Source organism: Syngnathus scovelli, chromosome 6 (genome assembly GCF_024217435.2).
Source record: "Syngnathus scovelli strain Florida chromosome 6, RoL_Ssco_1.2, whole genome shotgun sequence".
NCBI classification, from domain to species: Eukaryota; Metazoa; Chordata; class Actinopteri; order Syngnathiformes; family Syngnathidae; genus Syngnathus; species Syngnathus scovelli.
The window spans coordinates 16,545,794-16,568,562 of record NC_090852.1 but is presented as its reverse complement, the minus strand read 5'-3'; the positions used below and the strand labels follow the sequence as shown (position 1 = coordinate 16,568,562).

General features: G+C 44.6%; 4 protein-coding genes across 7 annotated transcripts in view; 2 read left to right on the top strand and 2 right to left on the bottom strand.

The window, feature by feature from the left end:
* The window catches only part of LOC125970828 (A disintegrin and metalloproteinase with thrombospondin motifs 20), a 65,820-nt gene extending 65,348 nt beyond the window's left edge, over positions 1-472 (bottom strand). Inside the window, exon 1 of the mRNA XM_068650931.1 lies at positions 332-472. The gene's annotated coding sequence lies outside the window, so the exon portion shown is untranslated. The remainder of the gene's footprint in view (positions 1-331) is intronic.
* irak4 (interleukin-1 receptor-associated kinase 4) lies at positions 231-4,677 on the top strand. Of its 3 annotated transcripts, none has more exons than XM_068650932.1 (12): positions 232-513; positions 858-1,003; positions 1,070-1,246; positions 1,327-1,493; positions 1,565-1,629; positions 1,688-1,802; positions 1,869-1,978; positions 2,165-2,351; positions 2,473-2,535; positions 2,596-2,760; positions 2,830-2,895; positions 4,231-4,677. In XM_068650932.1, exons 1-11 carry the CDS (start codon positions 353-355, stop codon positions 2,884-2,886), a joined length of 1,413 nt encoding a protein of 470 aa, XP_068507033.1. In that variant the 5' UTR covers positions 232-352; the 3' UTR covers positions 2,887-2,895; positions 4,231-4,677. The 3 variants fall into 3 exon arrangements, with proteins under 3 accessions (XP_049579457.1, XP_068507033.1, XP_049579456.1); XM_049723499.2 differs by having other exon boundaries at positions 1,067-1,246; XM_049723500.2 differs by lacking the exons at positions 2,830-2,895; positions 4,231-4,677 and having other exon boundaries at positions 231-513; positions 1,067-1,246; positions 2,473-2,518; positions 2,596-2,759.
* LOC125970833 (twinfilin-1) lies at positions 3,069-7,685 on the bottom strand. Its single transcript, XM_049723502.1, has 9 exons — positions 7,518-7,685; positions 6,350-6,430; positions 6,077-6,255; positions 5,616-5,711; positions 5,439-5,543; positions 4,874-4,999; positions 4,405-4,555; positions 4,207-4,328; positions 3,069-4,139 (listed from the first exon to the last, which is right to left on the bottom strand). Exons 1-9 carry the CDS (start codon positions 7,540-7,542, stop codon positions 3,972-3,974), a joined length of 1,053 nt encoding a protein of 350 aa, XP_049579459.1. The 5' UTR covers positions 7,543-7,685; the 3' UTR covers positions 3,069-3,971.
* Positions 7,686-8,230: 545 nt separating this feature from the next.
* On the top strand, positions 8,231-22,767 carry tmem117 (transmembrane protein 117). Of its 2 annotated transcripts, none has more exons than XM_049722868.2 (8): positions 8,231-8,424; positions 9,592-9,910; positions 11,161-11,293; positions 16,142-16,241; positions 17,761-17,858; positions 18,944-19,103; positions 21,017-21,146; positions 21,217-22,767. In XM_049722868.2, the coding sequence occupies exons 2-8, from the start codon at positions 9,631-9,633 to the stop codon at positions 21,918-21,920; spliced, it is 1,605 nt and encodes a 534-aa protein (XP_049578825.1). In that variant the 5' UTR covers positions 8,231-8,424; positions 9,592-9,630; the 3' UTR covers positions 21,921-22,767. The 2 variants fall into 2 exon arrangements, with proteins under 2 accessions (XP_049578825.1, XP_049578824.1); XM_049722867.2 differs by lacking the exon at positions 8,231-8,424 and adding an exon at positions 8,729-9,037.
* Positions 22,768-22,769: the final 2 nt, after the last annotated feature.

Here is a 22,769-nt window from a genome sequence, read left to right as displayed (position 1 = left end):
ATTGATGGATAAATGAATGGAACTATGAAGTGTAGTCCTAATCACAACCGCTAGGTGTCACTGTAACGCAGTTACAAAACGTGAAAACCCCAAAACTCCAAACTTTATAAAAATACCTATAACACAATAGTGTTCATTATCCTCATCTATTCTAACACCAGGTGTACTAACACATTTTTATAAAATTACATTTTATCTTATTTCCGCAAACCATGACGGAGGAGGAGGCACCTCACTTGTTTGAGGAAGTTGCTCAATATCGGAAAAACACACATACAGTCCGCCACATTTATCAAACATGTCGTCGTAGAGAAGCGTAATAAATACTCACGAGCTCGTGTTTTGTGACACAATGAACGACTCGGTGACTCGCTCGACTTATATTCGTAAACTTCCCTACAGTGTACTTCGTCAAGTGGCCGACTTTTTAGACTCTCTGGACTTGTGGAAGAACGTCATCTTTTCTATCCGGAAGTCGAACGGCCAGTTGAGGTACACTCAGCATCATGTCAGGTACGCTTTTTTTTAATCGATCTATCTTCTAAATACAAATCTATGTATCTATGCGTCATGTCAGGTACGCTTTCTTATCTATCTATATATCTATGTAAAAATCTATGTATGTCTGTCATTCCATCTATCTCCATTCTATCCCTATTTAGTTTTTTTTTTTCTAAAAAAATAAAAATGCATCTACTGAAACAAAATTAAAATGAAACGAAAAGATAATTTATACATGCCAGGTATAAAAATAAATAAAATTTATAAATATATATATTTTTTTTACAAATATATATATTTTTTTAGATATACAGGCAATTGAATCCTATTGTAAATTTTAATGTGTGTCCTTGTAGGCGTTTTGAAGGACTTGCTGCTCAGGGGAGGAGCCCCACAGTGGAGCTGCTGCGTGAGTTGGGCATGTTCAACGCCACAGTGGGAGAATTGGTGGACATTCTCAAGAGTCACAAGTTACTGGCGGCCGCCAGTGTGCTGTTACCTGGTACGATCCACGTTCCAAATGTCAATAAACAAGCCATATTGATGCATACGTCTCCCACTCCAGAAGAGATGTTCTCCGCGGAGCCACCACCATCTGCTTCTCCTGCAGCAGAACCCAGCAGCACACGTTCAACCTTGCCGACCTGTAGGATAGCTCCGACAGAGAAGACAACGCTAGCACCAGAAGCTGATGAACGACATACGCCCATCAAGCCGAAGAAGGATGAACCAGACCACACAAGAGGTGGAAAACAATTTCATTTGTGCCTAATGCTAACATAAAAAGATTTCTTATGAGTACATTATTATCCATCTGCTTTCAAGTGACAAGTTTTACAAGTTTCTCATACAACGAGCTGAAGGAAATGACCCAGAACTTTGACGAGCGGCCCACGTCCGACGGCGGCTGCCGACTCGGAGAAGGAGGCTTCGGGACGGTTTTTAAAGGTTTCTTGCGGGACAAACCTGTGGCTGTGAAAAAACTCAACCTGGTGTGTAAAAAAACAAATTTTGCACCCAAATCACACACGTGATGTCACATGATGAAAGAAATTTCGTGCAGATAGAGGACATCTCGCCCGAAGAGCTGCAAATTCAGTTCAATCAAGAAGTTCAAACGCTGATGATGTAAGTTTTGACTTAGCCGTAGAAAAACATCCATACTGAACTCTATTTTTTTTGACAGATTGAAACATGACAATCTGGTGGACATGGTGGGCTTCTCCAATGACGGAGAATACCCGTGTTTGGTGTATGTCTACATGGCGAACGGATCTCTGCTGGACAGACTGGCTTGCTTTGTGAGCGCCATTTTAAAATTGTTGCTCTTGTTCTTGGCAACTTTGACCATTTTTTCTTTTTAATAGGAAGAAACTCCTCCGTTGTCCTGGCGACAGAGGTGCTTCATAGCTAAGGGCACAGCAAACGGTTTGGAGTATTTGCATAGCAACCATCATGTCCACAGAGATGTGAAAAGGTATCATTAATGTTGACGAGTGACCTTGCTAGCTAGTTTCAGTCATTTCGCTTCCAGCCGTGTCCTAATTGAGCATCTCCTTTCGCTAGCGTGAGCATGTCAAACCAAAAATGCCAAAACCTTTAAAATATGAGTCACCGATTCCACCAAGCATATGCAAATTTGTGTTCTCGTCCTTTTCCGCAGTGCAAATATCCTATTAGATGACAATTTGGTGGCCAAAATTTCAGACTTTGGTCTGACGAGAGCTTCGGCCAAGCATACCGCAACGACCATGATAACGGAAAGGATCGTCGGTACCTGCGCTTACATGGCACCCGAGGCACTGAGGGGCCAGATCACGCCCAAATCGGATGTCTTCAGCTTTGGAGTGGTAAGCTCTCTCAAAGTTTGAGAAACTAGGAGTCCCTCAGGGTTCTGTTCCGGGGCCCTTATGTTCTCATTGTAGATCACCTTGCAAAACAAATAATAATCCTGCTCCTTGGTGTCCACAGGTACTATTAGAAATACTGTCCGGACTCTCCCCGGTAGACCAAAACCGTGAGCCGCAGCTTTTGGTAATACTCCAAATTCCATATTGTCAGATTTTCTCAAATAACACCGCCTCGTTGCGACAGATGGAGATGCGGCACGACATTGACGACGAAGACGAAGAGCTCACTCTGGAAGCCTTTGTGGACAAGCGCATGAGCGACTGGACTATGAGCCAGGTAGAGAGTGTCTACTCTTTGGCCGGCAACTGTCTGCACGAGAGGAAGAACAGGCGGCCGCTCATCACACAGGTACATTAAGCGTTTCTCAATAATCTCGATAAAATAATACCCAACCAAAAATGTCGTTTGTGCTGACAGGTGCTGTCCGAGCTCAATGAAGTGGTCAAAATAATTTCACTGGAGTCTTACGCATAGGATGAAAAGGTGAATATGAACATTCTGAATTTGAATCCACACAGACCAGTAAAGTCTTTTTAAATGATTACGAATAATCTGATTACTTATTAACGAATCACGGCACACGTATTTGTCACATGACGCGCAAGCATTAGAAAAACAAGGCTGCGAAACCCACTGCAATAAATCCATAGAAAATGTGCAATTTAAATATTTTAATTCTTTTTAAAAAGAAAAACATTTGTAGGAAAACAAATAAGACCACATATGAGTTTTTGTCTCTATTTCTAGTGACACTACGTTTTGAACATGAGGTGAGCTTGGTAGTTTATCTAATGTTAAGTCATCAGTAGACGAGTGGCTAGCTGTGGCAACATTTTGATCAACACAAATATTCCCTTTCCTATTCTGTAGCAAGCCCCTCCCCCAAATCTTTCTGGGATTCTGATCGCGTGGAACATGACTGATGGATGACATTTTAGTGGAAGCCCCTCAGCGACATGGTCACCAGAATACACACGCATACACACGGCTACAATATGTACAATTACAGCACTTGCATAGAAAAATAAGATTCTCAGCAAACGTCGATTTTTTTTTTTTCTCTCCAGGTAAACTCGTGATATCAAAACAAAATTGTAATATAAAATGCGCTGTTAAAATCAGGAGACACCATTTGGATCATTACATCATCTCTGCTTTCGGAGCACCTCGAGGTTGTGCACAGTTAGATACCAAGTGATGGATTTGAAGGAATGCAAGGTGCAAGGAATTTTTTTGTTTTTAAGATAAAATGGAGGGGGGGGGGGGGGGTTGTTATTTTGGCTAAAGTTCACATTAGTCACACTAAGATCGGGCAAAAAGGGGCTCAACTTTGACTCATTGGGAATGTAATTACACGGACTGATCGGCTTCCATTTGGCAAGCTACAAATGGAAACTGCTGAAATGTGCCGTTTGCTTCGTTGTCCTCTGCGTGCATAGCTGGCTCGTTGATGGGAACGTGAGATCGTCGGCAGAATTTTTTTTTTTTCCCGTGTTATATACGATCGCCCCGATCTCAGGAATGTTCCATTATGGAACGTGTAGGCGCCGAGGTCGAGTTTAATCGTCCTCTTGGCCGTCGCCGGGGGGTCGGGTGATGCGGCGGCCGCCCCGTTTCCCCTGAGGACCTTTGGGTTTGGCGAAGGCCTGCTTGTGCGCGTGCTGCTTGGGATGCACCTCGTCGTACATGAACTCACCCGTCAGCTCGTCGCCGTTGTCGATTTCCAACTAAGGAAAAACGAGCATGAGATTCATTGTAGTTTTTTTAGATATGTTGATGTAACAAACGTTTCACCTTTTTCTCAATCTCAATCTTCAGTTTGTTTTCCACCATGTCAACCAGAGGATTTCGGCAGCTGGAGTAGAGCATCCTCTCTCTGATGCTACACTTGTACCCCGGCATTGAATAAATAAAGACTACAAAAGGAGAGAGAAGGATGAAGAGCGCGCCACAGCACAGGCGGAGGCAAAAAACGCTCGCCTGTGGACTCACCCGTGGACTCCAAGCAGTCGCCCTCGTGGGAATGCTTGTAGAGGAAGAAGTGGTAGCGCGCCGCATCTTTGGGGATCCTCGACGGCAGGCTCCTCAGGTCTGTTGGCTCGGTGCTGCACAAGCAGATCAGCTCCTTTTCGGCGTCGACTTCCTGGCGGGGGCCAAGGTGACGGAGAAAAAGTTGAAGTTGGCTTTTGTATGGTAAACATGCTAACGGCTAACCTCTTCAATGCAACCAAATAAATTGAATATTTCCCAAATGTAAATCAGAAAGCTCCAGCACAATTAGCTTTTTCTACTCGCATCATGTGGCACAATGACAAACAATCCTCACAAAGGCCTTTTAGGCCCAAAAAATGAAAAGCCATTGTAACCAGCTACGCACAATGCCTCCAAAGAAGACGTGACAAAAGGCAACCGGTCGGATCGTCCGACGTAATGTCACGTTGCGGCTTCTCCTATCACTCACCAGTTGCACGTAGTTGATTTCCTTGTCTCTGAAACGCTCCAGTGCCGAGACGGCAGCTCGGTCCATGGGGAAGGCCACGCCTTGGAGAGTCTGGTGCTTACTGTCCACGCTAATGTCCGTCTGAACCTGAATGCACCACAGAGGAAAGGAAATGATGCACAGCATTTATAAATATTAGAAAAGTCTTACATCTACTCCATATCAACACGTTCACTGCCAGCCCAGTTAAACTGGTTCTTTAACATCTAATGGCCGTGAATGAGTTAATGTTACGTCCCCTTTCGTGAATGGCGCAAAGACACCGCTCGCGTCTGCTAACATTTCCATATATGGTCAAAGACAACATCCTCGTGTATTGGATGTCATTTGATTGGGAAATGTCCAGAGAACGTACAATTGTTTATGCCCTCACCGGGGACGGGCGAGGTTTTGCTATGGGTGTGACCTGCATTAGCCCAGAAGTCACTCTCTTTCTCGTGCTGCCATTCTAATGAGTCAGCATCTTTGTTACTGCCGGCTGCTGCTGACCTTGTGTGCAGAGCATGCTTCCGTTCTACGCGTGTACCTCGTGTAGCCTAATCTGTCTCAGCTCTTCCTCGGCAGCGGTGAGGGGCAGCGGAGCCGCCTGGGAGGTCAAATATTTCCTGTAGCCATTGAGGTTTATGTCGTCCTGCGGGACAAAAGGATTGGTTACTGAGAGAGAGCGCAAGAAGATTTTGACCGATTATGAATGGTGACCAACTTTTGTTGTGCCAAAAAGCTCATCCTTGATGTGGCCGCCACCAAATTCTTTCTTCAGGGTGGCTCGGGTAGCAGCAAAAAGCATTTTGTTTCTCACCTGATAAAAAAAATAAAATAAATACAAACGAGTGGTTATTGTTGGGGCACGTTTGTATCTCAAGATCTCAAATGTGACGTGTTAATCAAAATGTCATTTTTTGGGGGCATCTTTCTTGAAAAATGCTTTTTTTTTTTCTTCAGCTTTAAGAAAACGCGTCAAAGCTGCTCAGTCATGTTTGGAAATGAGTTCACACGTTCCGGACAAGCCTGAGCCTGCACTTTCAGCGCCAAGAATGCTGAACTCCATCTCGTTCTGCAGCCGTCAAGTTGATAATGCCGAACCAAAAACACTTTCCCGGGAGGCATGGAAAAAGAACCACACCCGTCCAGATGTTAAAAAAATAATAATAATAGCAGTCTTACAGTAGAGCGCTCCGGACTCCAGGCGAGGAAGATCCACTCGTAACCCTGGTTGTTGCTGGAGTCCAGTCGGTAAAGAATGTAACAGGGGACGCTGTCCTCCAGCAGGGGGAGCACTAGCGCATCGTACTCCTGGTCCCACTTCTTGGACGCCTCCTTGGCATCAGCCAACGTCAGCTGCTCTGGAGATGCACACGAGTCAAAACACCACAGTTTTGGTCACGCGTGACAACGACTTGGTGGTCACTAGATTATTGGAACTCGGAGGGCGCTTACCATCCTCAATTACGATCTTCAACACTCGATACTGCTCTCCGCTCTTGGCGCTGGCAAATATTTGCTTCACATCATTGCCAGCTGGGAAAGACAATTCAAAATGAAAAATGTGACTTTTTAATTGGCTCTCTGTCTTGTAAACTTTTGTTGCAAAATAAATACTCGTGTTATTCTGAGCAGCCAGACTCTTTCCAATGAGTGAGTGCCATTTCCTCTTCGAAGTAACATGTTCCTCTAATATCAGATTCTACGGGACCCTTTGGTGTTGGCATCACATTTGAAGCGGGTTGAAATTCAAATCATACCACGTGACTGAGGGTTGCACTTGCTCCACTTTGCAAAGTGATATTTCAAACCGATTATTCTGCTCTATGAATGGCCAAGTGACGACACAAGTTAATTGTAACTTCTGCCATCTAGTGGAAGAACATTTAATTGTTCCGCCTGTCACTATAGGATGCCACATAGACAAGTAAACAAAAACAGATTACTTGATCATAACATAATTTGGGGAATAATGAAGTGAAATTATCAAATCCAGTTACTTTAATTAAAAATGAAGGTCAAATGGAGGTTTCACATGATGCAAAACAGTCTTCCAATCGTTTTATTGACATGCCCTCCGATACAAATCAATCAAAGGGGCTAACATTTTGGCTATGTGAAGCCCTTTGAGACTGTTTGTGATTTAGGGCTATACAAATAAACTTGACTTGACTTGACTAACACAAAAACAAAGATACTCGCGACTTGTCAGTCTTTCAATCGCATCATACACGTGATGCATTTACGAGATAAATCGATCCCATTCATGAGTAAGCACTTGCTGGTGGAACAGGCCAGTCACACACTGGTTGGGTTGAATAAAGGCGTCACCCGTTCATTCTGATGCATAACCTGTCATTACACGATTTCCCGCTAGGATTAAAACCACAACGAGACATTTCACCGTGGCAAACACATTAAACTATCACGATTTAAGTGGCTACTGACTTGATTTAAATTCCCTTAAAAAGTGTAAACCTCTCATCACACATCAGGCTAAGCTCAAGCTAGCTGCGATTAGCGAACTTGACGGCTTTGGTTGGTTCCGCACTTCCTTTACTTTGAAATACAGGATCGGATTGGGACAGCAAAGAGGGTCCAGTTAAACGCGACGGGACTGTACCTTGAATGCCCGTCTGGTGTGACATTGTGTTCGTCTCTCGTCCGCGGAAAGGCTCGAGCAGCTGAGATCAGTCAAAACCAGGGAAGCGAAGAAGTAGGAAGCGAACGGCAGCCATAAGACCCGCCCCGGTAGCGACGTCAGCATTTTATTCATATTGGACCCAAAAAAAAAAGTTTAATTTACTACTGACACGATTAAGAAATCTATATAAATAATGCGTATGGATTGCACCTCGTTAAAAATATTGACATATGCAGAGAACTGGCAGTGGTTTAAAAGAGAGAGAGAGAGAGAGAGAGAGAGAGAGAGAGAGAGAGAGAGAGAGAGAGAGAGAGAGAGAGAGAGAGAGAGAGAGCGAGAGAGAGAGAGAGAATATAATTACTAATAGAAAAATATAAACTTTAAAACTACACGTCGTTAAAAATATTGACATGCAGAGAACTGGCAGTGATTTAAAAAAGAGAGAGAGAGAGAGAGAGAGAGAGAGAGAGAGAGAGAGAGAGAGAGAGAGCGAATACAATTACTAATAGAAAAATATCAACTTTAAAACTGAGAAAGACGGATACGATCCACATGAATAAATAAGAAAAGAATATGATAAAGACGCCATAAGACGTCACAAACCATTTTCAAGATCAAGAGGAAACTAAAAGGATGACGCACAGTGACGTCGGTTAACATCAACGCATATGTACGGTCATTATTGTTTGCCATGACGTCATTACATCACTATTATAACCACTGTCCAGGAAACAAAAGACTGAAAGTTGATGGGGAAAAAAAATAAGAAGTAACTGCGAGGGCAATGAGTAGCAATTCTGTCATTACAGAGCTCTAAATTAACTTTATAGCACTCTTCAGAAGTTTAATCAAATTCACAAGAAAAGACGTATGATGAACATCTAAAGTAAGTATATATTTTGCTGAAAAACAACACGTTTAGGCAAGCTCGAGTCACTTTTACTTTATGGACATAATGAGCATCCAATAAATGTTCACGCTGTTCATATTTGTTTATTTCCGCGCAAGTTTATGTTTAAACCCCAAAATCATAACGTACATAATGGATTGCTTCTTGTATTTTGTCATTGTAGACTCAAAGCGGAGGTTTAATAAAGATTTAAGATCAGAATGTGCGGATGTACCCAATGAAGTGGTTTGGCAGATCGAATGTGCAAATACATTTTATTTTGACAGTGCTTGACGGAAGTGGTATTGTCGTACCCTAAACCTTGACGTCAGCTGTTCGCAAAGTGCATGCAGGTTACTTTGCGTTTCACTGATGCTATGTGTGATTACGGTCAGCGTGCTATCCGAAGCAGGACATCTGCACCTTCCGCTGGCATCGGTACCGGTCCTCTTTGGACGCACTGGTGCGATGGTGCTGCCGTAAGGTAGCCACAAGGGGTCTCGCAATAAATGGATAATCTCGACATATTCCGGCCGCATCACCTCGTCTGGAGGTCACCGTAGGGGTCTTGATGTGGCTGCCGGGGCGAGCGAGAAGCGGCGTCGGTAAGGTGCGTTGGACGGCCGAGTTTTACATAAAATGATGTGCGCCCATGATGCGCACAGGTAGGAAAGACCCCCCACACCTCCACCTCTGCCAGCCATTAATGCAAAATTGCAATGGGTTCTTATCAAGTCCCATTCATGAGCAGCAACTTGTTGGATGTCTTAAATGCAAACATCCCAAAATCACCTGGCTTCATTCAGCAATAACATTATGCCGCCATGTTTATTGCAGTGTATCATGGGGTCCTCCAGCTGCTCTCAAGTTCCCAGCCCAGAGTTATTTTTGGAAATCAGGGTACTGGCGCGAGAGGTCCAATCCAGCGCTGTCTGAGGGGTGGGGGTGTTCGTTTAAATACAAACAGAGCGGTGCTGTTTTACTTTCTGAGGGCATCACACAACCTCACAAACCACCGCTAAGATTCTTCCATGTATGTGATCCGTATCCGAAATGATGCCGCTGAATTTCACATAATCCCGAGTCCAAACCTCACGATCTAATCTGGTGCCGAGCGACGTTTCACGGCTAATCTGACTGCGAGATGCTCTCTCTGCCTCCCAGGTGTGGCGTGGGTGGCGGCGGGGGTTGTGGCTCAGCAGGATGGAGCCAGCCAGTCGCTTACGATATTACTTCAGGCACCCGTGGTCCCGCATCGTGGTGGCCTACATGGTCATCTTCTTCAACTTCCTCATCTTCGCCGAGGACCCCGTGTCGCACAGTCAGAAGGAGGCGCGCATCGCCGTGGTGGGCAACTGCTTCTCCTTCCTTTTCAGCAAGTACCCCGGAGCCGGGTGGAGCGTCCTCAAAGTGGTGTGCTGGATGCTGGCCATATTCACTGGCCTCCTGGCTGGAAAGTTTTTTTTCCACCAGCAACTCTTTGGTAAGTCATGCACACTGGAATGTGAGTCAAACATACACGACTGTACAGAAGCTTTGTTGATTCAATAACTTTTTTTCACAGCAGTTGACATAGTATTAAAAAAAAGGCCCACAATAGCCAACACATGAGAACTCTCACACAGGAAGGCCAGAACTGAGATTCAAATCCAGAATCAGAACTACGAGGCTAACATTTGAACCACTAGTTATCATTAACATTATTGTTGCTTTCCTGTACACTTTTTTTTAAAATCACTTACGTACACAATTTGTAGAACGAGTCTCGTTGATTGGTGTGATGAATCTTCGCTTTCACCGCTAGATGGCGACACTGCTCTGTCATTGTATCATGTGGTCACAAGAGGTGTGCCTCGAAATGATTTTCACGTGAATGCCTTCCCGCTGTGACTGAAATGGAAAACTCTTAACGACATAGGACGTAATTTCCACTTTGTTTTTGTGTGACCAGCTCATCCATATGCACGGTACCCTGCTGGACTGAGCCTGCATCTCGGACCGTGAACATGAATCATTCCTTATCGGGGGCGCAGTGACTCAAAGTGCACTGATGGGCTTACTGCCTTAACCCCCTTTTTTTTTTTTTAAAGTCACATCTGCAGATATATATTGTGCATGTAGCTCTAAAAGCAGGCCTCATTGGCACTGGAGGCAATTAAATTCAGCCATGCAAGTGAATTCAATTATGCAACCGCGATGAGCCTTGAAATACCACAGAGCAAGACGTATGGTCTGGAATCTACCCTGGTCAATCCTAGTTATCTGGAATTGATGTTGAACATAGATGTTAGAGGGCAAGGCCTGCAGAGCCTAGTCTTTATATGAAATAATGTCCACAGCAAAGATGGCTGCCTGTGACGTCAATACAAAAGGGAGAACCTCAAAGTGAATCCGTACAAAATAGATCAAGTCATTTGATTCCGAGGCAAACACACCACAGGTCACAAGATGATCGTCCAGCACAAGCGGTATCACGAAAAGGCAAGCAGGCGAAGTGCGAGTTGAATGTTTTCCCCGTCGGGATTGCTGATGATGAAAGACAATCACTCTCGGGTTATGGAAGCGACACCTCAAAGTGGTCTTTTATCTTCATTGAAATCCCAAAGGGCACGTGTCCAAGAAAGCAGCACGTTATCGATCCGAGGAGATCATTCATTGAGTTTAATCTCTTTGACGCTTGACAAGATGCTCCGACCGCCGCTGACGGTTCCCGCGTGTCCTTGTCACCTTCAGGTCGATACCTGCGCCTCAAAGCCTTCCGCGAGGACCATGGCTCCTGGATGACTATGTTCTTCACAACCATCCTCTCCATCTTCATCTTCTCACACATCTACAACCTCTTCCTCCTGATGGCCGGGAGCATGGAGTAAGCCACTTACACCCCCTCCCCTCATCCTTACATCCATTTGTTCGTGCCGATTGAAACAAAAAGCAGGTGGATGCTGACAGATTATTTTCAGCTCCACATATTCATCTGAGATCTTTCCCAGGTGAGGCCTCAGCACATTCGCATCAAGCTCCTGACAGAAATCCATTTCTGCATTTGTGAGGTGTCTGTCAACTAAGGGGGGGGGGGGACTTGCGTTTCAAGCCAACTGGGCGCGTCGGATCTGTCTTGATGTTTGTTTCCGTGATATAAAAAAAAAAAACTCACAGTCCTGGTTCCAGCGCAGCAACCAAAATAGCCTATCAATCTGGCCAATTCGATTCCAACACCCCCATCCATCCGTTGCTCCTTATGGAAGGCTGCGAAGCTTTATAAACACCAACAGGGGGCGCTCTGGTAGCGGCTGTGTTTGTTTTCTTTCTTGAGCGCCCGGACGTTGCCAAAAACTGTTAGTGTTCTCATTTCTGTTCTCCTGCGACATGTAAGAGCCGAGTTCACGCCTTGCCGGGATGAGCGCTGGCCCCCTGGTGGCAGGAATGCCTGCAGAGTGACTTTTTAAAAAAAAAAATATGACGGAGGCAGAGCAAGAAAGATGAGTAGGACTGCCTCATGCATGCAGTGAAAGTCAAGTCTTTTGATCTCCATCCCAACCTTATTTGCATCACCCCCACCTCAACCACTCCCCTCAGCCTGCAGCATGCTTGCCACCGCACAAAGAAAAAGTTCAACGTGCCTTTGTGGCCGTTGGCGGCTCCCACTGCGAGAACGGGTGTTTCTGCGCATATAGACGCCATGAACAAGCTGCAGTCAAGTCTTTTGAAAGGATGTTGTGGGCCTTTTTTTTTTTTTGGCAGGAGATCACTGTCAGAACCAGAATGTGTGCTTTAGGCGATCACACACATACACACTCGCACATGCAGGCAGGCCACATAATGGCCACGTCTCACACCTCGCTCAAGGTAACTGTGGGGACATGAATGTGTGACCTCAAGCTGCAAGCCACCTGTGCCCTTTGTCATTGAATTTTGGCTCAGAGGGTCCCTTCATTTTATTCTAATATTTATCCCTCCATGTCAAATATGGCAAAAGGTCATTGTGCACAAAATCCATCCATTTTTTTCCAAGATGGTAGCTATTCCACTTTTCTTCCAAACAGCTCATAGATTCTCTTATATCTGCTTCGAAATGGCACCCCAAGGACTAACTCATCAACATTCGAATGTTTAGCGTATATTTACTCCGACGCTACGTCGCAGGAGCTCTCCGGGCTGTGCGCGGCACGTCATCCGTTAGCCAACATCATTAACAGCCACCTCTGGGTCAACAGCTATCAACCTGTTACCTGCCGTGTGTCATTTCAAACTCAGCCCGTGGTGGCTCCCTGGGAGCTATAATCCATGTGACGGCTATTTGCATCTTAATGTAACTGTCAGAATGAGAGGAAGAAGAGGGGGGGAGGGGGGGGGGGTATTTGTATGTGAAAGCAGGCCAGTAACCATCCCAGGAGCTTGACGGTGCTCGCCAACATTCGGTTAAATCGTGCAATCCCATTTCTCCGTTTTACAATGCCGTTAGCAGCCAAAATCAGCTTCTAATTACACTGTGTTATTTAATTAAGTCGACGCACCCATTAATCATGAGTAATACAGAAGGAGGAGGGGCTCAGCTGTGTGATCGTGGTTGGGAAAGAAGGTAGCAGCTGTTGTGTGGAATCACTTCGACGTCTTTTAAGTAGCCAATGTTGTCATTCACAAAGCTGACTTCATTCCGATTCGTCGTCCAATCACCCTGTGATTGATTGACGGGGCAGTCAAACGTGGATTTGGTTTTCCTCTTGCAGCCTCTGTCATGTGCGCTGGAGAAAATAATTGGATGTATGTAGGGGGATTGTATATGTGCAAAGGGGGGGGTATGTTTGAGAAGAGCGACACCCTGAAGGGGATTAGAAACCATCACGGTATTTGCCGTTGTTAAACATGATCCGTTTTGTGCACGCGTGTTGTTCCTGATCTAAGCCGGGCTAATGCACAGACAAATGGCGGAATAAATTATGTTGAATGTCGCCTGTTGCACGCAGTCATTGCAACATTTGACGGAAACGCGTCTGCCTCGCATGCACACTCCTACACACCAACAAATCTCACCAAATGACTCATTAGATATTAAGGCGCGCTCCCACGTTGGCGCCGCTGTGATTTACGAGCATCTGGGGATACCCGGCGTTATTCGAAGCAGCGAGGTGACACGTTTCTTACCTCGTTATATTTCTTCCTGCTGCTTTCTGGGACAGAGAGGGAGGGGCGGTGGGCCACGTGTGAGCAGACCGCTCCATATGTCACTGTGGCAAACAGCAGTAGCAAACAATAACCGTCATAACCTTGACGTGTCAACTGGGAATGGTTTCCCTTTTTTTTTTTTTTTTTTTTCCCCCCAGGAGTGGAGCTTTGGGTTTTGGCTTTATTGACAATTTTACATTCCGCAGCAACTCCTCAGTGTTGTGTGCTATAAATATGATATTAGTCGGTATGCTCGAAGCGCTCGAATGCATTTCAATGCCGAGTCGTCCAAGGTCGCTAACGTTCGCAAGGAGTCGAGTCGTTTACAGAAGCGGCGGCGGCACGAGGTCACTCGCGTGGTCACGGTCGCGGGCTAGCTGAAAACACTTGCCCTCAAACGCCACATGATGTGAAAATGGATCGTAAAACGGGAATAGAAATCAAGAGTGCTGGATGACTCATCGGAGGGAAAGCTTTTAGTATGCCATTTTACAACCTTTATTGACGGCACGTTGATTTATCTTTCAATCCTCGACGTTTCATCTTTAGCCAAAGCTCAAATTCAACTAGAACGTTTTTAAAGACGAAGGTTAACAGCGAGTGCTGTGCTACAACAAAATGGAGTCATGACATCATCTCGCTGAACCGAATTCATTTGCTCTTTGTGTGTTACAAGAAAACTTTTTTTTATACTTTATTCCATTCAGAACAATTCCACATTTACCACATATTAAAAAAAAAAGTGGCAGAAGAGAAATACATTTAACGTTACCTATAAATTTGATTGTCAAACAACGATACCATCCGAGTTTATAAGCGCAGAACTGAGAAGCCTCCACAGAGCATGCTAATTGCGTCAATGTAAGACTTTAAAAAACGTCCTTGAATCTAACGACGGAACAAGCGTGGTAAACCCGATAAGATCCCACAGAGTATCCGAGCTGGCAGAACCGAGTGGCGAAGCCGCGGGAACCATTTTGCGGCTGATTATTCACGACCCTCCCGTACTGTAATGTTCCACTACACTGGATTCTCTCATTAGGCTAAAAGTGACTCCAAAGGCCATTAAAGTTTCAGTCAGCATGAATAAGTCAGACTTCTGTCTCTGATCATGCAGCGCAAAGAGTCCCTAAACTCATCTTGGGAACCCGGTGAAACAAAAAAAAAAAAGTTAAAAAGTGAATCTTTCAGCGCTGGGGTTGCTCAATTAAATATGTGTGAAGGGCGGGAAGTTGGCGCCGGGGTAGCCTTTTTAGATTTAAAGCCCCAGCGTGCGCGTCCAGGCAGCATTTCTACGAGTATCGATTAGAATTTTGCTGCGGGTAAATGACTCCCGACGGGATCCACGGCAGTTAGGAGATGGCTGCCGAGCCATGGAATGTCTTACAGGCTTAATGTGCGACCCAATCAAGGCTGCTTTATTGCCCAGGCCGAGAGACGTTTACGCCTCTCAGGTTTGGCCCCCGATCATGCAGTCACTGATGACATGTAAATAACAATGTCCAAAAAAGGGACATTTTGCATTTAGTGTAACAATTAAAAATAAAGAACATTGCTTTGCTGAAATTTATACACAACATATGAAATATTAATGCAAAACTCAACACCGCCGGAACGGATTAATGCTACTTCCACTCATTTGAATGGTGGGTCATGATTTGAGTTAAAAACATGGTCACCGAACATATAAAACTAATAATTTGGTGTTTCACTTCAAGTCCTCCAGCTTTTCAATCATTCATTTCCCAGTCAATGGCTTTGTTTGTGATTACCTGGATGAAGACATGCTTCATCTGCTTACGTCGGTGAACATGATGCAGTATGGTCATGTTCAAGTCATGTGTGCAGAAGAAAGCATTGTTATTGAGATTGGTTGAGAGAAACCAAGATGGATGGAGCTATTGACTTCAAATACAGCTCCTTGAAAGCCTCGCCAGTGCGCCATCCATTATAGTCCTGACCTGCAAGGGTTGTGGGGGGGGGGAGGGAAGGCGCCCACCTGCTCCACTCCAGTCCCAAAACGGCCGAGAGGATCAAGGAGCCCCCCGCCTCCGACTCGCCGGCATTCATCTGACCCACTTCACCTCCAGAATCCCCTCACGCCGCTCCTTGCCTTGTGTTATTACAAAAAAATGGAGCCGCGCGGTTTCAGTTTGCGACGCTGGAGAGTAAGAGCTTCTTCCCAGGAAAGCGTCTCAATTCATATCGCTGCGACATCACGTGGTCCCAATAATGGTTCCGAAACCGGTGTTGATTTGCAATCATTTAGACGCCAGGCAAATTGGCCATCGCAAATGGATCATTTGCCAAACTCTGCATTGTCAAAATGGAAATTGGCGCGACAGGATAAATTGTGTTGGCGCTGGCGTGGATTGTTTACGGCCGTCGAAGGTCGAAAGGCGGCTCGTTGCTTCACAGGTTGACATTGATCATGATTGGCTCAGGCAGTTAGCGTGAGCGCACTTGGCCCAGGCAGCTAGCATGAACGCACTTGGCACCACTGACTGTTTTCTCCGTCACATATTTTTTGCTCTTCTCTCACGTGTCGAAGGTCTCACATGGTGACGGACCATATGGGCATCAAGAACACTAGCTTTATGAAGATGGCTGCCGTGGGCACCTGGATGGGAGACTTTGGTACGGCGTGGATGGTGAGAGTCAACATATTTATCGTTTGATTTTTGTTTGACTCAACAAAATGACTGATGCTTACATGACATGTGACCTGAACAAGACTGACAGTTCTAAGAGCTTAAATGAACGCTCATGGTATTTCAGCCAATCAAAATAGTACATTATTTAGTTTATCCGCTAAACAGTTTATTTTTACAAATAAAATTCATTCACTATATGCTCCCTACTTTGGTCAGGGGGATAAAAAATCTGAAGATACCCAAAAGTTACAATCCCTAGACAGTCAAAGCATATTTTTTGTGAGGGAGGACAGCGCCCCTGTGGCCCCCCCCTCTAGCTGTGCCAGTGCCCGAGGCTCGTAATATAATATAGTGCTAACCACAGCAAGAATTTTTCTTTGCATCAGCTACAGCTGCTGATTATGGTCAATGCTTGTGCTTGACCCTAATGCAAGTAGACTAACGGCTGGAAAAAAAATGAATTTATTTCCACGCAAATGCAAGCAGTCAACAGCAAACAAAGCATGACCGCAAGTATTCGATGTAAATAACATGTATCCGTTTACATTTGCGTTTGCCAATTAGTGATCCCGAACGCAGCCAACTGCTGCCGCATAACTGACATCATCATATTGTCTCTCGAGAGGTACGCGAACGCAACATTAGCTTGATTCAAGTTAAGCCGAGTCTGACCGCGGAGGGCTAATTGGCAAGATGAATTGGTTGTGTTATATGAGGCTCATTGAATCCCTTTTTTGAATGAACCCCGTTAGCACAAATGACATTTTCCCGCTCATCCGATCCTCCCATTTTTTGCCTCAGCGGTTTTCAACGATTTAAAACAATTGTCCTTTATTAAGTCTTTCTGAATGGGGGTAACTCCGAGTAAATTATATGAAGCAGTAAAACATCACATTCAAAAGCGCTATAAAATTTCGATTGCGTGTTTTAGCACGCACTTCATTCATAGGTCAGGTTTATTTTTTTCGGTGGCATTAGTATTCTGCGCGTACTGCGGAGAAAAAACAGGCCGTGGGATGAGAGCAAGACGTCTGGCCGGAGAGGAAAGAGCATGTCAGGCCGTGGCAAAACGCCCATTCCACAAATGATTCTTCTTCATTTGCACTTTCCATTAATTCAACAAGGCACATTAAAGATGCGTCTCCTCCACAAGAGAGGGCAGGAAGCAACGAATATAGCCTGCAGCTGAGTGGATACTCGACGGGCACTCTCTTTCTAAAACCTCGACACACACAAAAAAAAATTAATGAGATAAATGTCGTTAAAAAGGACACAGGGAAAACATGACAGAGATGACGAAACTAAACGAAAACAGGCCACAAGCAGTCTAATAACATGGATGGAAAATTTGTTTATCGCCCTCTAGTGGACTGGAGGAGCTGTTTTCAATTTTAATGATTCAAATGAACATTTCTGACTGTCACAATAATTTAGCAGAGCAAAAACGATGCATAGCCTGAATTTTCCAAACAGCTTAGTCCACACTCGTCATCAAGTCTTGTAATTATTTCTACAGGTGACAGATATGATGCTTCAGGATAATAACTACCCACACTGGGGAAAAGGTGCAAGAAGGTTCTGGAAGCAAGGCAACAATAGGATTGTCCTCTTCTGGTAAGGTGGCTTGAGTTATTTAAAGTAGCTCCCAACATAAATGTGACTCAGTCTAGTGTGTAATGTGCCCAACGTGTGTGTACGCTACAAGCAGCCAATAGTTGTGTTAATCATCCATCATTCTCGTCAGCACCTTTGAACGAGAACAAGGCGGAAATCGATGAACGGGGCAAGGTCACGTGGTAAATTCTCTCCCAGGCTTTTTTTTTTTTGGTGTTGTTGTTCATCATGACCTTTCAATAAGTACTAAACAAATGCTACAAAGCCCGGAAGACAAACAGATTGGAGGATCACGGTCTCGGTCACGTTTGTACGTTTTCCCCTAGTGGAGAGGTTAAAGTGTGTCTCCATCTCAGGCGCGGCTTTCTTTTCCTCTGCAATGAAAGCAGGTTTTCATTTTATTAAAAAAAAAAAGTATATATATATATATGTATATATATTTGTTTTTTAATATATTTTTTTATTTATTTATATACATATATTGTTCATTTGTTCAATTACTAATTATAATTAAAAATAATTATTATAATTATTAATTATTACTCATTTTGTTGTATTACAGTCAAGTTATATATTTATTTATTATTTTCTAAATTCTCAGTCAAAGTATAATTCAGCCGTATCCATTTTCGCTGGTCCAAATTTGGTTTCTGCCTTGGAGGAGGTTCGCACTCTAAGAAATGTCGTTGTAGTTTTAAAGACTGCCAATAACTTTATTGGTGGTGGGGAAGACACCAGGCACTCAATCTTCTGGCAGAATATTATCGCAACATTATGAGCGGAGGGGGAGAAAAAAAAAAGCCTTGCTTGCCGGTTAATGTGACATTTATTGTCACGGCGGTGTTTAGAAATGCACGCGCAATTACACTTCATTTATCTTGTCTTCTGTACGTTGCTTTTCACTCCATTGGCTCCCTCTGTAGCGCCTCATTCTTCTCCTCCTTCGCCATGTAATAAACGAGCGCCTCATCTCGTTTAGATTTGGGGTGGAAAAAAAAAGAAATGTTTGTTTCAAGCATGGCTTCCACTCTAATTGATTGGTAAATCTCATCTCTCTGGCTCCTGGACCAAACGCACCGCCGCAGGACCGTGCTTAACTTGCTGACGACATTGGTGGTTTCAGCCATCGCTACCGACTGGCTCTGCTGGGATTGCCTCAACCGAGGCTTCCTGCCCAGCGATGAGGTCTCCAGAGCCTTCCTGGCCTCCTTCATTTTGGTCTTCGACCTCCTCATTGTCATGCAGGTAGGCGCGCTCCCCAGTGGTCAATTAAAAACAACACACACACAAATGGGAGTTGCCGGGATGTCTCTCGGTCTTGTTCTCTGCAATTTCCCGTCCTCCCATCCCCCCTCTCCTAATTCATCAATGACTAGCTGTGGTACCGAGCAGCAAGAGGAGCATTTGATCATGTTCAGCTGGCCTGGACACAAATATATTTTGATCTATTCTCCCTACATGTACTTGGTCAGTCCTACCCAACAGGAACCCTCTAGAATCTGAGCTGTCTTGATTTCCTCTTATGATGATCATTGGACACACACAAACAAAAACCGGCGCCTCCCATAGGAACATCACTCGGGCCTGTCTCATTGTGGCTCATAAATATGCAGATGTGTTTGTCCAGGCAAAAATAACAACTTCAAGGAGCGGCTAGTGAGCGTGAATAAAAAGTACGATTGGGATTGTCGTTACTCTGTTAATTATTTGCCTTTTTCCACTTCACCGTACTTAAAACGGTTCAACCGGGCCGTTATCGATCATTTTATAAACACCGCTATGGTATTGTTCTATTTTAGGAAACGTAGACTGGAGAGAAATGCCAGACAAATGCTAATGTTAGCATAGCATGACAGTATGAAATAAAGGCGGGATAAAATTGAAATGTAGCTTGAGTTGCTAAAGTATCGGTAGCTTCATATTTAGCTGAGGTCAAGCAGGGGTCACGTTTCATAGTAACCCATTCGCTACCATTGACGAGAATAGACGTGAAACATGACTTTGTGCCGGGGAGTGAATGAGTTAAGCACACCAGAAGGAGCAAAACAAATTTCTTATTAAACCCCGCTGCTAATTTGCATGGCCGCTAGTGTGGCGAATTTCACGCAATTATTCCAATTTTAATATCATTAATTCCTTCTTCCACTTGAGTGAATCGCAACATTACTTCACCGCTCGCTTGCCAGTCACGGCTTGCCCTGGAGTGATTGATTATTTTAGTCTGTCACGACGCCTCCTAGTGTTCACCGAGACAACCCCGCCATGGAGGACGCTGCGGTTCAAACCCAGTTAATCCTCCCTGAGAAAACATGTACGCTGTTGTTCTCAAGCTAATTAATGGATCTGTTTGAGATTCCTGCCTCCAAGCTATGGTTTACTTTTCTACCCGTGTCTTTGTAATTACGCCGCTCAAAAAAAAAAATCCTTTGTGTGGGTATGTGTTTCGCAATGCAAACCCAAAGTGTTTATTATCTCCATCTTTTGTCACTTTGGCTCGTTTCTTTTGTCGCGGAGGAGCCGAGAAATGCCACGCTCGTTAGCGCTGCTCATGGCGGCACGCACCAGACGTCTGCTGGGCCTAATTACTATCTTTGGACACTTTCACCGGGTTCGCCGTGACTTCGAGTCGTCGTCGAGGGTCTCCTGAGTTCGGCCTGATTTGCACGGATTGCCTTTTGCGCTGCACATCTTTATATTGGCTCGTCCTTGAGCCTGTTTTTGTCGAAAGGAACCTCTACGGTAGTGACCGAGGACTGGACTTCATTAATATCTTGGGAGTTGCTATTCCCTCCAGAAATATGAGCACATTGGGGATTGCAGTGTGAATTTTAATATCATAACACACTAGGCGTTGCGGTATATGAAGTGATGCTCGGTCTATGAAATCTCAAGTATTGAACTTTTCTCAGTAATAAGTCAACTAAAGTATGTTTTAATTAATTTAAGCCCTTCATGGATTTATCATTATTAAATATTCAATAATTATAATTGCATCACTCTTAACAGAGTCATACATGACACTTTTTTTTGTTGTTAAATTTCTAGACTCAGTTGTTTAATTTCACACTTGAAGGGAAGGCGGCGACTCCAGCGAAGAAGTCCCATTTTGATAAGATGTCCTTTTTTCAGACCTTTATCTATGCTCTGCGTGTACGCAGGACTGGGAGTTCCCTCACTTCATGGGCAACATGGATATCAAATTACCAGGACTACCAACGGCACAGTTGAATTTCAAGCTTCCTGTCTGCAAATATATCTTCAAAGAGGAGTACCGCATTCACATCACAGGTACGGTGACTTTTATTCTCAACGTGATTTTCTCCGTCGTGAACAAATATGTTCTTGTGTCTCCTCTCAGGTAAGTGGTTCAACTACGGCATCATCTTCCTGGTGCTGATTTTGGACTTGAACATGTGGAAGAACCAGATCTTCTACCAGCCGTACGAATACGGTCAGTACGTGGGGCCCGGCGAGTACATCTTTAACGTGGAGAAAGCCGAAAGCCTCAGGACGTTGAACCGCAGTACGCTGACGTATGAGTGGCGCACCAATAACGTGGACCCGAGCACCAACCGCTCCTATAAAGAGCACGACCTGTGGCTGCACAGTCGCTACATCGGGGCTAGCATGGCGCTCAAGTGCCTGGCCTTCCTCCCCAGCCTGCTAACGTTCATCAGCTTCGGCGGCTTCATCTTGATGCTGGGCCGATTCTCCGACAGCGAGACCGAAAACCGAGACAATAGCTACGAGAGGATGAACCGCAAGTCGTCGTGTGGTAAACAGACGGCCGTCACCCCCGAGGAAGGTCAGGACGTCAACGAATCCGACGGCCTCAAGCGCTCGGGAACGTCCGTACCGCTGCTGACGGAAGCCGAGGACGCCGCGGTGCCGCCCCCCGCCAGCGACACGGTGGAAGAGGCGCATCCCAGCGCTGCCGGTGACCTCGAGGCCTCCGAGGAATCAAACATCTCTCACGAGATCGCCTTCCTCAGGTGGCTCGGCATTGAACGTGACGCCGAGGAAACGGGCGTCTCTCAAGACGTCGCCCACGACCCGCTGTGACCTGCGAACCGTATCGCGTTTCTACTAATAGTTTCTTACAGCTTTCATTTGAAACCAAAACCGGATCTTTCCAAATTGCAACCTGGTGGATTTTTGGGATTTCCATCACTCGGTGTCTTATAACGGAGGCCTTTTCCTTGCTCCCCACCGCTTCCAGGTCCAATCAACAGTCGTGCCTTGACAATTATCCAAATATAATGTCAGCCTTCTCCATCAAATTGGAGACACGCTTTTGCCTCGATCCAAAGTGCCTACTTTTGGCCTTTTATTTCTTCTTTAAAATCTGCAACATTTATATTCACTCAACTGCTTTCTGCCATTTTTCTTTTGACCCCCCCCCACCCTCCTCCCTTCAAGATAAAAGACAAATTTGCATACATTTGTGAAAAGCTCATACAGAAAAGAGTCTTAATTGAATAACAGACGTATTACTCACAGACATAAGTGCAGTAATAGGATTTGCCTTTGCATTCATCCAAATTATAATTCACTCAATGCATGATGCTGTAATATTCTGGTATGTGTGTCATTTTTAAAAGGAGGCAAACAAAAGAATGAACCAAGAACGATTTAAGCATTTACAGGAATAATAACTGGGCTGTGGAGAGCACAAATGTGTGTGTGTGTATGCACGGGATGAAGAGGTGGCTGTATTTGCCATAATATTGTGGAAAACGCTCGGCTGTGTAATTTAAACATGAAACAACACTAAGGAGATTCGAGTAGTTAATGTGGAAACGTCTCTTCCAGTTTGTGTCATTTTTTTCAAAGAAGACAAAAAAAGTTGTCATTGTTTGAATGAATTGAAAATAATCTGCTGAAGCAATAAATTTGTACATTTATGACATT